This window comes from Callospermophilus lateralis, chromosome 3 (assembly GCF_048772815.1).
Source record: "Callospermophilus lateralis isolate mCalLat2 chromosome 3, mCalLat2.hap1, whole genome shotgun sequence".
NCBI classification, from domain to species: domain Eukaryota; kingdom Metazoa; phylum Chordata; class Mammalia; order Rodentia; family Sciuridae; genus Callospermophilus; species Callospermophilus lateralis.
Genome location: NC_135307.1, coordinates 129,673,005 through 129,685,220, shown reverse-complemented (window position 1 = coordinate 129,685,220; position 12,216 = coordinate 129,673,005). Strand labels below are relative to the sequence as shown.

General features: G+C 46.6%; 1 protein-coding gene across 5 annotated transcripts in view; it reads right to left on the bottom strand.

The window, feature by feature from the left end:
* Positions 1-12,216, bottom strand: part of Il16 (interleukin 16) — a 94,551-nt gene that overhangs the window by 7,549 nt on the left and 74,786 nt on the right. For 4 of the 5 annotated variants that reach the window (XM_076848751.2, XM_076848752.2, XM_076848753.2 and 1 more), the window contains exons 10-14: positions 11,789-11,876; positions 9,293-9,774; positions 5,664-5,814; positions 2,358-3,447; positions 1,057-1,225 (exon numbers count right to left, since the gene is read on the bottom strand). In XM_076848751.2, the coding sequence (XP_076704866.2) occupies positions 1,057-1,225; positions 2,358-3,447; positions 5,664-5,814; positions 9,293-9,774; positions 11,789-11,876 (1,980 nt within the window). Of the gene's footprint in view, positions 1-1,056; positions 1,226-2,357; positions 3,604-5,663; positions 5,815-9,292; positions 9,775-11,788; positions 11,877-12,216 lie in introns of those variants that run through there. The other variant, XM_076848754.2, reaches the window with a different exon arrangement.

Sequence of the window (12,216 nt, the reverse complement as noted above, 5' to 3'; positions counted from 1 at the left end):
CCTTACCCCCTGTACCCGCACTAATACATGCCTGGCTAGCCACTATGGAGTTAGCTAAAATCCCAGCATGATAGATAATGAAGCTCTACCATGCCTTATAGGACAAGGACTTTGGGTCAGAAAGCTCAAGGTTCAGAACTGTTTTGCAGAAGTTGGTTGCTCCCTCTTTCTCCCTTCTCCTCTGTCAGTAGCAGCAGTCTGGGGGCCCAGCTGACCTCTCTCTCTAGAATACATGCATAACCAGACATATACACAAATGCAGGTACACACACAGCATTTCCCAGCCTGTACATGGGCTCCCACAGAGCCAGGACAACCTCCCTGTATAGACCAAAGCCAGCAACCTCTATTCTGGTCTAGAATTGCAGTCTTAAGCTCTGGCTCCTACAGAGGCCAGCAGGTCACTTAAATGAGCAAAATGGGTAGATGTGAAATGATGGAACCACAGCCAACAAATATATAGTTCCTGCTCTAAAGAGTAGGCGACTACATAGGAAGACAGACCCAATGCTACTAGATCATTCCCTTTAAAGAATAGAGTTAGAAATCCAGATATTGATTTAGGTTTTGTAATATCTAGAATTCAATAACAAAAAATCATCATACAGACGAAATAAAATACACCTTCAGGTCCCAGAGCTCGGCAGTCACTGTTTTGCAACCTGTGCTAGGGAGTGAATTTATGTCAAATAATTCACTTGCTCCAAGCACCATCAGAGTCCCTGACTTGCAGCTGGCTCTGTGATCCTTTGGTTTGGAATCTCCAAGACCAGACATGATGAAAGGATAGTGTCCCTCACTGCTCCAGTGCCAGCCCAAATCTCTCCCCCGGGATGCCCTATAGGTTCTTGCCAGGTTAGAATACAAATACCCTCCCAATAGCACCCTAGGTGGGACTGCCCTTTGTATTTTATGCACTTTTGCAACTAGAAGCTGACTTCTCTAGCTTCAAGACCCATGGAACTTCATGAGCTGCTTCCCCTTTGTCCAAACTGTGGTAACCAAACAACCCACAATAACCTCTTGCCACTGTAAATACTTACAAAAGAAACCTACCTTTAATGTTGCTTCATCCAGAACTCTCACTTCCTCAATGAGTTTTTTTAATTCTTCTGAACTGAGCAGGGAGATGACTGACTGACCAGACTGAGAGGAACAATGGTCCCTGTCATCGGCTTCCTTGGGCTCAGTGAGACCTTCTGTATATTCTCTCAGCTCTGAAAGGCTTTCATAAGAAGAAAGAGCACAGTGCATGAATAGCAATATTATGAAGAGCTAATATTTGTTGCATAATTACTCTATTTCAGGCATGATGCTAAACACTTTGGGGCATTTTAAAATTTGATGCAGCATAAGAACGATAAATAACACAAACAAATGCAGAACTGCACTGATTAAAGAGGGAGGACTAAGCTCCAGCTCTGAAGAAGCCCCCAAAATACTTCTGCCCACTTCACATTTCTGTGAAGCGGGTCTTCTCCTTCGCCTCTCAATTTCAGCTGAAGTGGAAACTAAGGATAAGCGTGAAGGAACCTGTTCATGGTCAGGGAGTCAGTACCTGAACTGGGGCCAGAACCCAGGTGTCCTAACTTCCTGTCCAAGGGTCTGAGCCCAGGAGTAGAGTACAAGCGAATTCCTTTGGGGGAGCAGCAGGAACTCCCAAGGGATAATCTCGTAGCTTCTTTTGAATTAAGAATGGGAACTTTCAGATGTGCACCTGCCTTCCAAAATCTCCATGGGTAATTTGCCAGGGGGCCAATCTTGTGCTCCACTTTCTGAGGCTAAGTGTTGTGAAACCTTCTCTTTAATATGGAAGGGAGAGGTGTGGCATGCACATGTGCACATGTGAGCACATGCACACAAAGAGGTACTGGAGAATGAAAAAGGCTAAATTAGATTATATTCATGTACAAATATGTAACAAGGAATCCCACTATTATATTTAATTATAATGTACCAACTTAAATTTTCAAAGAAGGAGGAGGAAGAGGCAGAGGCAGAGGAGGAACAGCAGCAGAAGAGGAGGAACAATTTTAAACTAGTACATCTGATAGTAAATCTGAGAAATTTTTTAAAGTGGTATAGGCCAGGAGGCTAGCACCTGCATGTAATACCAGCGACTCAGGAGGTTGAGGCAGTAGGACTGCAAGTTCAAGACCAGCCTCAACGATTGAGACCTTGTATCAAAATAAAAAAATAAAAGGACTAGGGATGGAGCTCAGTGAGACAGCACCCCTGGGTTCAATCTTTGTGTACCATAAAAATAAAGCTAAGTAGTAAATAGAACTTTAAAAGAAAAAAACGAGAAAGGAAAGAAAGGTGAGGACAATGAGAAAAACCCTGGTGCAGACACTCACTTGAGAGAAAACCCCAGGTCTGAGGAGGCTGGCTCGGAACTATTTGTAGCTGCATCTTCATTGGACGATGACTTTGGAGATGCCCCTTCCTTGGGAACGCAGGTGGTCTGGCCACAGGAGACTGAAGATGGAAGGCACAGCAAGGACTTCATGACAGCCGAGGACACCTGGCTGCTGATGGAGTAGAGCTTACTGGTCCTTTCATCAAATGGCTTAGTCTCACAAGATTGGGTCCTGGTCAAGGGGAAGCTGCGTGCCCGCTGGCTTGGCATCTTGAGGACTGGGCCTTGCGAGTCCTTAATTTGTGTGGACAGCAGCCTCGAGAGCGGGTCAGGGTCAGGGGAGAAGGTTTTCTGATGGGGCCGCTGCCCTGGGGGAGGAGACTCCGACACACCTGCATCACTGACCTTGGAGGCTGCAGGGACACCTGAGGGCAGCTGCTCCTGCTCTGGATACCTGTGCTCCACAGAGAATGGAGCCCCTCGCCCAGAGAGGCCAGGAAACCGTCCTCCCTCTTGCTTTGCAGGAGGTTTGGAGGCTTCCCCAGAGGAGGGCTGAAGGCTTAGTCTCTGGGCTCCTCTGTCAGGCAGTTGAGAGGAGCCAAAGGTTTCAAAGGAGTTGATTCTCTGCTTAATGGAGGAGGAGGTGGCCCTCGGGTGTGGCCCCAGGGGCTCCCTGGGAGCAGGTGTTGGCTGCAGGGATGAGGCCGGATCAGGCAGCCTTCTTGGGTCAGGAGCACGATTCCTCAGACCTTTTAAACTCTGACGAAACCAGGCTGGCTTAGGGGCCACCGGGGGCCCTTTCTTCACAGTGCTGCTGTCCGCTGACTTGTAAACTTTGTGAGCACCATTGGCAGTGTCCAGCTTTGGTGAGGTCCCATCTGGGCGTCCCTGTGCCCCGTCTTCTTCACCCAGACTGACACTGGGCTGCAGTGGTATGTGGCCATGGTTCTCATTCATAATGGGGCTAAATAAGTTTTTGATGCAGTCAGAAATTCTGACCCAAGGGTCTTCAGCTGTGGTATCAAAGCTATAGTCCATCCGAGCCTGCCTCTTAAGCAGCGGGTGTTTAATTGGGGATGCTCGGGTCACTAGGGAGGAGAAACAAAGCCAGAGCTGGGCATTAATCTTATTATGACTTTTCTTCCTAAATTCTAGTTTCAAAGCTGAGCAGCAAAAGAGCTCTGGAGAAGATGAGCGGAAGTGGTGGACACCGAGATGGGCCAGCTCCAGTTGCTGTCACTTGACTGAGGTGCAGGACAGGAGAACCAGAAAGGGGAGTTAACTTCCTGGCATCCTAATGTTCCAGCATTGAAGATGTTCTCAAGAAATATCTGGTCTAATCTATGGCATTTTGCACTTGAGGACTGCAGCATTCAAGAAGAGCAAGGGGCCATCCAGTGGCAGAGCAAGGACAAGACCCCTCCCCTCCTGTCTCCTCACTCACATGCCCTTTCCACTGCCCAAAGTAACCCATTTCCCAGATAACCCATTAAAGTAAAGGCCAAACTAAATTTCTTCCCTTTTGAATTTTTAGGCCAAATTGGCTCCCTATATTTGGTTTGGACTGCCTACGTCCATTATGAATACACACCTTTAAGAGCTGATCACAATGTTCCAGGTAGACAAAAGCTCAGTGACACTTATTCTCAACCTTGGCTACACATCCAGATCTAAGGGTCCACCCCTAAGTTCTGAGTTAATACAGCTGGGATGCACCCTAGGTGTTGGGGACGCAATAAACCCGACTGGGGATTTCAGAGTAACACCTGCCCTGTGCCAGCAGGGACCTCGGGCATGCCCTGACATGGTCAGCCCTTTGATCTATGAGGCAGTGAGCATGGCACTGGCATCCCATCTACATGGGCACAGAAGACTTTGCCCCTGATTCTCTTTCCCAGGGATAGGAGAAAGTTGGCCCCTGAGTTCTGATGGCAGGAAGTAAGTCGACATGTTTCCCACACATGCTAGATTTCTATGATTAAGCACATGATGCTTTGGCTGTGTGCTTCCAAGGGAGATGTTTGATGCCAGAATGCAAACCAGCTTAAGAAACACGGTCCTGCCCTATCCCTTGTCTTAATGCCAGATCACAAGAGCGATAAACTATGTAGAGGGCAGAACTTTGATGATATCAAGGAGAAGCTCTGCTCAATTCGGACAATCTGGGTGGGAATGAATGACCCCAGGACTTGGGCAAGTGAGTCTAGCTCTCTTGTTCTGTTTCTGCATTTATAAATTGTTCAGCAGTTAGGGGCTTTGTGTTGAGATGTGGCAGTCAAAGTTTCTAGAGGCAAGCCCTCTTCAAGCTGGGCAGGACTAACAGTCCCCTGGTGTGTTCCTCAATTGGGATGACTAAGGGAAGGGAGTGTGGAAGGTTGAAGCCTCCATGGGCTGAGCACCTGTCTGTCTGAGATGTGCTGGATCTTTCCATTCATAATATTCCTTAACTCACCAGGAGCCAGTCATCTGCTTTTTTTTTTTTTTGCAGTTTTTCTCAACCAGGCATATGGTTTATAGCCTACATGTTTATTTTTCTGTCATAACTGGCAGCTCCTTATGGCAGGAACTGGCCTATCTCATCCTTTTCCCTATCTCTCCTCCAGCACCAAGTACAGGGCCTTTGAATCCAGCACTTAGTGTGTGCTTGCTGAATTGAATCATGTGTTGGGGTTCTCTGAGATCTTCCAAATCCTTGTTAATGAGCCAATTGAGGCTCTCAAAGGCAAACGAGGCTATCCAGAATCACAGATAATGATGGATGATTCAGCATTTCCCAACACCAAATCCTAAGCTCTTTCTAGCAAGTCACTGAGTACTAAAGTCATGTCTTAGTACTGCTCAATGTACCACGGGGGACACAAACTTGCTATCTACCTCATGGATGTGGTGACCACCAGCAAAATGATACTTATGCTTCCGTGACACTGCATTCTCAGATTTGGAAAGACTGAATGCAGTACGCTAGATGTTAGCATCCCACAGGCAGCTGCTCCCATGATGGTTGAGTGAGTGTGCCTTTGGACTGCTTCCCAAGGACCCCATTCTCCTGTTGCCTTCCTGGATTGGCCTGTATTCCCACCACAACCACTAAAGCATCACTGATACAATCTAGAGATTTCCCAGCCTGGACAGCACTCACTGTTCTGCTGTCCCAGAGCCCCAGACTCCTGATGGCTCATCAGCCTGAGCCACCAGACACATCAATGCAGAACACTGATCCTCAGACTAAACTCAGGCTCTTACCTTATCACTGGACCTTTCTCTATGGGGCCCTACCTTCTAGAAGATCTCCATGAAAGCTTACCTGGGCTGGCTCTTCTCCTCCCTGGCTCAACCTCTGTGGAGGATGTGGTCGGAGGGTTGACTCCAGGTCCTGAGCAGCAGGCACCAGCACCCTGGGTTCGCCCCGCTGTGTCTTCCTGTGGAGGCAGTGGTGGCAGCAGCTCTCTGACTTCCTGTGGTGTAAACAGGAAGCGAGACTGTGTCAAAACTGTAGCCTTCAGCTGTGAGAAGGCAAGGCGCACTTTGATTAGGACAGGAGAGCGGATATTGAGACGCCTTTAATGGAAAATTCATCAGCAGCCTTGTAAAGAGAGTTCTTTCTTCCAAGGTGCCATCATGGCAAAACCAGCACTTCCTGGAGGCCCCAGACAACCCTTGACTTCCAATAACCTGGCGTCCAGAACATGGCTGTGGAAGCAGGGGTCACCAGCTCTCTTGTACAGGGGAGGAGGCTTTGCCAGAGAGGTGCTTTTTGTCTCATCCTTGAAAAAAGAGTAAAATTTTACAGAGAAGCCAAATAAGAGTGTTCTGTAGAAAAAGGCCAATCCAGGGAAGGCAAAGTCTCACTAAATTGCTTAAAGCCAGAAAAAAAAAAAAAAAGAATCAGAAGGCAGACATCATCAGAATGATGTTCCTTGTATTGGATTGTGGTGACCTCTGCATTGTACTGGTTCCAGAGTCATGTAACAGTGGGCCATTTGACAAAGCTCCAGGCCTCCCTACAGAGAGGAAGGAAGGACACAGGAGCAAATTCATGCATCCTTTGGGACCATAGGTGGCCCCCCATCTGAGATGTAGTATCCACATATAAAAGAAACATTTTGGGGGAAGGAAAGTTGTACAGAAGTTACAAACGTGTTCACAAGTTATTGCATCAATGCAAGTTCCTACTGTAAAACTGAGCTTAAAGGGAGCATTTTGGAAATACCAAGTGATTAACCAATCTAAAGGAATTGTTGGGCTTCTTAAACTAGTCATCTGAAAAAGCACGGCTTGGCCATGGCATTAAACACTTAAAATATTAACCTGAAGGTCTCTAAGAGTTTTATTACTCAGGATATTTTATTCCACCCCATTCCAAGTTCTGTAAAGTGACATCTCTCCATATCCATGAATTGTTGGCACTTGTATAGGCAGATATGGTTTCTAGCAAGTACAGTCATCAAAGTAGCTTTATTTATTTATTTGTGGTACTGGGGAATTGAACCCAGGGGTGCTTTACCACTGAGCCACATCCCCAGCCTTTTTTATTTTTTATTTTAAGACAAAGTCTCACTAAGTTGCTTAGAGCCTGAGTTGTTGAGGCTGACCTTCAACTTGTGATCACCAACCTCAGCCTCCCAAATGGCTGGGATTACAGGCGTGCATCACCTTGCCTGGCTCATCAAAGTAGCTTGACATCTTGGAATAGACACAGATGTGTTTCGTTTGATGTTGCATTCTCTTCATGGGAGGTTTTTCAAATTAGTTTCTGAAATAAGTTTAATTTTATATAAAATATTTTTCTGACAAAAGTTTTCTGGTACAGTGTTTGGTGAATGAGGGAGGGAGAAGGAAAAGAGAAAAAGGTCTAGAGAGATAGAGATGGATTTAAGAAAAAAAGTAATTGTTGTTTTAACACAGATTATAGTTTATGATGATTGTCTAAAAAGAGAAGAATTGGTGTTTTTTTGAGGAAAAGATCCTGATGGTCATTTTAGTTGTGGAAGTTAAGTCCCCTTGAGTTACAGTAGAAAAGAAAGATTTGAAGGACATCCACAGGTACTCGAGAAGGGCCTTGGGGCTATGAAGAAAAAGTCTACAAAGGGGAGTAAGGAAAAGAGGGATGGAAAAATAAGTAGAGAGGAGGGGAAGGGAGGGAGGGAGGGAGAGATATTGTACACTGGAGCCAGAGGATAACATCCAATGAGGAGTGAACAGGATTCATCACGACAATTTTTAAGAGGAGCCAAGTCAAGTAGATTGTTTCCTGTATCTGGTTGGGCTATAGTCCTTTCTTTATTAACCCCAATACCCAGCACAAGCTTATTGTGCATGGTGGAATAGATTACAGGAGAAGGCCAGATGGGAAAACACGTGGGGACAGAGAAGAGCAGCTGCAGAATTGTATCTGTGCTGCCGGGGACGGTGCTGCTGACAGAGGATTGAGGAAGGTGTGGTGTACTGACGAGGTACCAAAGATGAGGGAACCTGCTTGTGAGAAAGCTCCTTGTGTCAGCTCTTTGCCCAGAAACCCTGCCTCCTCCTCCTGTCATCTCACTTGGGGCTAATCCCTGCCCTGTGTATGGTCCCACCTGAGAAGGTGGCCCATGGGCATCACCAAGGCCTCTACCCTCCTTCATTCCAGGAAGAGGATAAAATCATGGCCTCTCAGCCAGCCTGTTTCCAATCTGTCCTCCTCAGGCCCAAAGGAAAATGAGTTATTTGCTGAAAAAATGAAGGTGGCAGGTCAGATCCACGCTGACAACTTCATCATGTGTTGGTAGCTAGCCACATCCTCCTGCTGTCTGCAAAAGAGCACTTCCTCTTTAGCAATCCAGCCTAATTCCACCCTTCTCCACTGACTCTCTCCATCTAGACCATCTGCCTCCACCTCTACCACCAATTGGGATTTCTTATACCCCGAAGTTCATCAACCTTCATTATAGCTCATTGTAGGGAACTTCTGAGGCTTCCTTCTACCTGCCCAGAGGAGCAACTACCTGGAGAAGACTTGTGGCACAGTGGTTAACAGGGACCACTGGCAATAAGAACTTGAGCAAGTTTCTCATTTCTGTCTTTACATAATTGGGACCTCACCCTCAGGGTGTTACAAGCAAGAGCTGAGACAATATACATGAAAATATTTAGCATACTGCCTGCCCATAAAAATAATTCCTGATATAGCTGCTTCCTGTCTGTCCATTGGTCTTCCTTTAAGGAGGTGGGTGGCGGGACTATGAGGAAGAAGGTCTCTAGGGCTATGATGGGGGAATGATCACAGCAAGGAGCTCACTGTGTCTGAGACTGTGCTAGACACTTCACTTAACTGGTAACATTGAATCCTAACAGTAGCTCTTTGAGGGAATCACTAAATGCAATCTCAAGCGACAGATAAGGAAACCTAGGCTTAGAGAAGTTGGGATTTCTCCAAGGATCTCCACCTTGGAAGTCTAAGCTAACTGGGGAAGAAATAGAAGCCAATTTCTCATAATCACATCTGTCTACTTACTTAAAAAAAAAAAAAGAGGATAATTAACTCTTGTCCCCTTTTAGCTATTTAGGCAACTACGATCCTTGCAAGCAGAGCACCTGAGAATTTCTGTGCAGTGACCTCTGCCTCCCCCGTCAGGGAGTGGCCCTCCTGAACATCTGCTTTTTGTCCATCACAAAGGGTGTAACCAACGACCCACACACAGGGAACTCAAATTCCACTGGGTTGTGGATGGGAAGCCAAGAGCCAGTGCACAGGACTGGGGCTTCCAGTGAGGGTCTGCCAAACTTCAAACTTATCTTCGCACAGTGAGACTTCACTTGACTCCTGAGCATCAGCCTTTCACTGCTGGAGCAGGAAACTGTACTGTGCCACGGCTGCTGCTTCTGCTGATACTCAGGAATTCCTGTGTGTGACATCAACCAGAGGACATCCAGTCCATCCCCATGTCCTCTTACCTGACTGCAGCTGGGCAAGGTGTGCCCAGAAGGGCATAAGGAGCTCTCTTTCCCTTCCAGACTCTGCTGAGGCTCACTGTCACTTTTAAAGTACTTTCTGGGCGGAGGCTTGGGCTTGGAGGACGTAGGTTTTCTCACCAAGATCTCGAAGGATTTCTTCAGTCTCAGAGGTGGATGGCCATCCAAGCTCTCCGGGAGGGGCGGGCTCTCCTGGGGTGGCCTGGATGAGGCCATTGGAAGCACCCCTGACTCCCTCCCCAGGGGCAGGCTGGGGCTGTGGGTGCAGCTTTCTCGGTCAGAGGGCTGCTTCTCAGCACTGCCACTGCAGGGACTGCCCCCTGGGGACCCAGACATGTAGCTGCTGTCACTGCTGGAGCGGACCATGACCTTCTGAGCCCTGCGATGCGGGGGCGCTGAGTTCTTCTCTCGCTCTTTCTCCAAGGTAGGCCGCCCGTGCCAGCTGCTCTCCAGCCTTTTGACTCCTGTAAGGGAAGCACAGGGAACCTCCACAGCTGAGCTTTGGCAGTCAGCAAACACTCCAGCCTTGCCCTGACCTCTCCAGACAGCACACGGGACTCCAGACGTCGTCAGCTGCTCAGCCAAGACCACTTTGTACCTAGAGCCCAGCAGCCTCTGGTTTGGTCCCCAAAGAGCTGTATGCCTTTGGGTTGAGGAAATTCTGAACTGGTGATGGATACAAAGTTGTGCTGCTCAGATTACCTATCAAAAAGGACTCGGTATCCCTCTTGTGCAGTGACTGGTGGCAGGTGGCTTTCAAACATCTGTTCCTCCAGGAACTGCCTCAGCTTCAGAGAGCTGCCTTGCCAAGGGGGTGGCCTAGTTCCAGTGACTGATGGAGATGGGTGAGAATAGTCCTGCCATTGCTGCCAACACAGGCCCACCTTAATGCATCATTTTAGCTGCAGATCTCCAGGGGTTGGTCCATCTCAGCTCCTCTCTCCCTCTGCCCAACCCCACTTTCTCTCCTTCCTTCCACAGGTTTCAATCCCAGGAAAACCTACTAAAAATATCTTGCATGCTTAATTCTATCTCAGGATCAGCTTCCTGGGGAAACTCAGTCCACCACACACAATTTCTGCATCTGTAAAATAGGAATGATAATTGCAAGGTTGCTAGGCTTCCTTTGAGGTTCACTATCAAAGAAAGAGAATGCAAGGAAGGCACTTTGAAACATATCAACAGGCTACAATTTTTTTTTTTCCAGCTAAAGAAGTTAGCTCAGAAAACCTGTTTCTTGCTGTGGTCCTCTCTTCCCTGCCCTTTCCAGCCCAGCTCCTCCTTCTAGTCCTCAAACGGCACCCCCTGCCACCATAGTTTCCTGCACTGGAGCCACCCACACCTCCTTGAGTGGTGAGCTGTCAAAGAAGCTCCTTTCCTAGGATCTCAGCTAAAGCAGGTGGTAGTAGATTGAAGCCTGGTTTCTTGCTCAAACTCCCGCCCATTCTGGGAGGCTGAGAGAGCCAAGTGAGTCCCATGGGAGGGCACTTGAGAATTTAGAAGAGAACCAACACCAGCCAAGCTCATAATTCAAATCTTTTTTTTTTAAAGTTTTCTTTTTCTTTTTTCTTTCTTTCTTTTTTTTTTTTTTGCTTCTTCTTGTTTACAAAGTAATGCATCCTCACTTAAGAAAAACCAGCCACAAAAGAATAAAAGATGGAAGAAAGTAAACTCTCTTGTGTTCCAATCATCCAGCAATTACCATGGTTAAAACGTTGGTGAATTTTTCAGGCACCTTCCCCATAGCATATATGTATCTTGGGTGGATGGAAATATTAAAACACAGTTGAAATACAATTCTGTGTCCTGTCCTTTTCTCTCAATGTTTCTTGTACCATTTATTCCCTTTGTCAGCATCAGTGCTGCACATGAATGTTCCATGATGAGCTCCCTAATGTTCAACAGCTGGGCAAGGGAGTCAGCCAGCTGGGTCACTGACCCAGATCCTCTGCACAATAGCACTATGTCTTTGGGTAAGGGAGCCCCTCAGGGCCTCACTTGTTTTCTGTAAAATGTGCACAAAATTTAGATATGTAGATTCAGTAAAATAATGCATGAATTAGCACAGTGTCTGATATTATAAGAATCCAATAAGTGCTAGATATTGTATTATTAGATATTACAGTTTCTCAAGATTTCAATATTTAAGAATAGTGGCTGCAAAATTCAATGTGTATGGGGAAATGTGTGTGAAAAGCAAAATGGCAGAAAAAAATGGAAATGGTGGGGACCACAGAGAACTGGAGAGTGCCTGCTACATTTAAAATAATTCAAATTCAGATGCTTACAAAATCTTGCACTTTCCAAACAAAGCAAAAGTGTGAGCCATGTTTAGCAAGTGGAATCCTGACTTTCAATGCTTGCCCATGCATCACGCCTTTCTGTAATGACTGTTCTTACATATTCTTATGATAGAAGGCCATACCCTGAATTTCAAAGGAGAAGATATTTTAAATCAAAGTCCACTATTTTCCTTACCTTCCAAGCTCCACTGATGCCTCTCTTTTCCAAACTTGATGTTTTCCATAGCCTGAGTCACAGCTTCTTTGAGTTGCTGCTCAGAGACCTAGAAAACATTGGTCCCATTCTCAAACAGTGGAAACCCCTGCCCTAGGCTTCAAGTACTGAACCAGCTGTGCCCCTGTGTTCTAGCATCTTTCCTTCTAGTCCAATCTTCAAACAGTTGACAATCCCACTTCCAGAAATATCCTGAGGGTTAGTGATTCTCCAGAATCTCCCAGATTATGTCCAAAGTCTGCCGATAAAGGAGTTGGGTGGGCCCTCTTGTCTCTCCAAACTTTAGCCCACTTCTTGCTGTGAAACTTAAAGCAAAGTCACTATTTCACAGTCTACCCCTGCAAGCAACTCCCTTCTTGGAGATGCTATCATGACATTACATCATCATT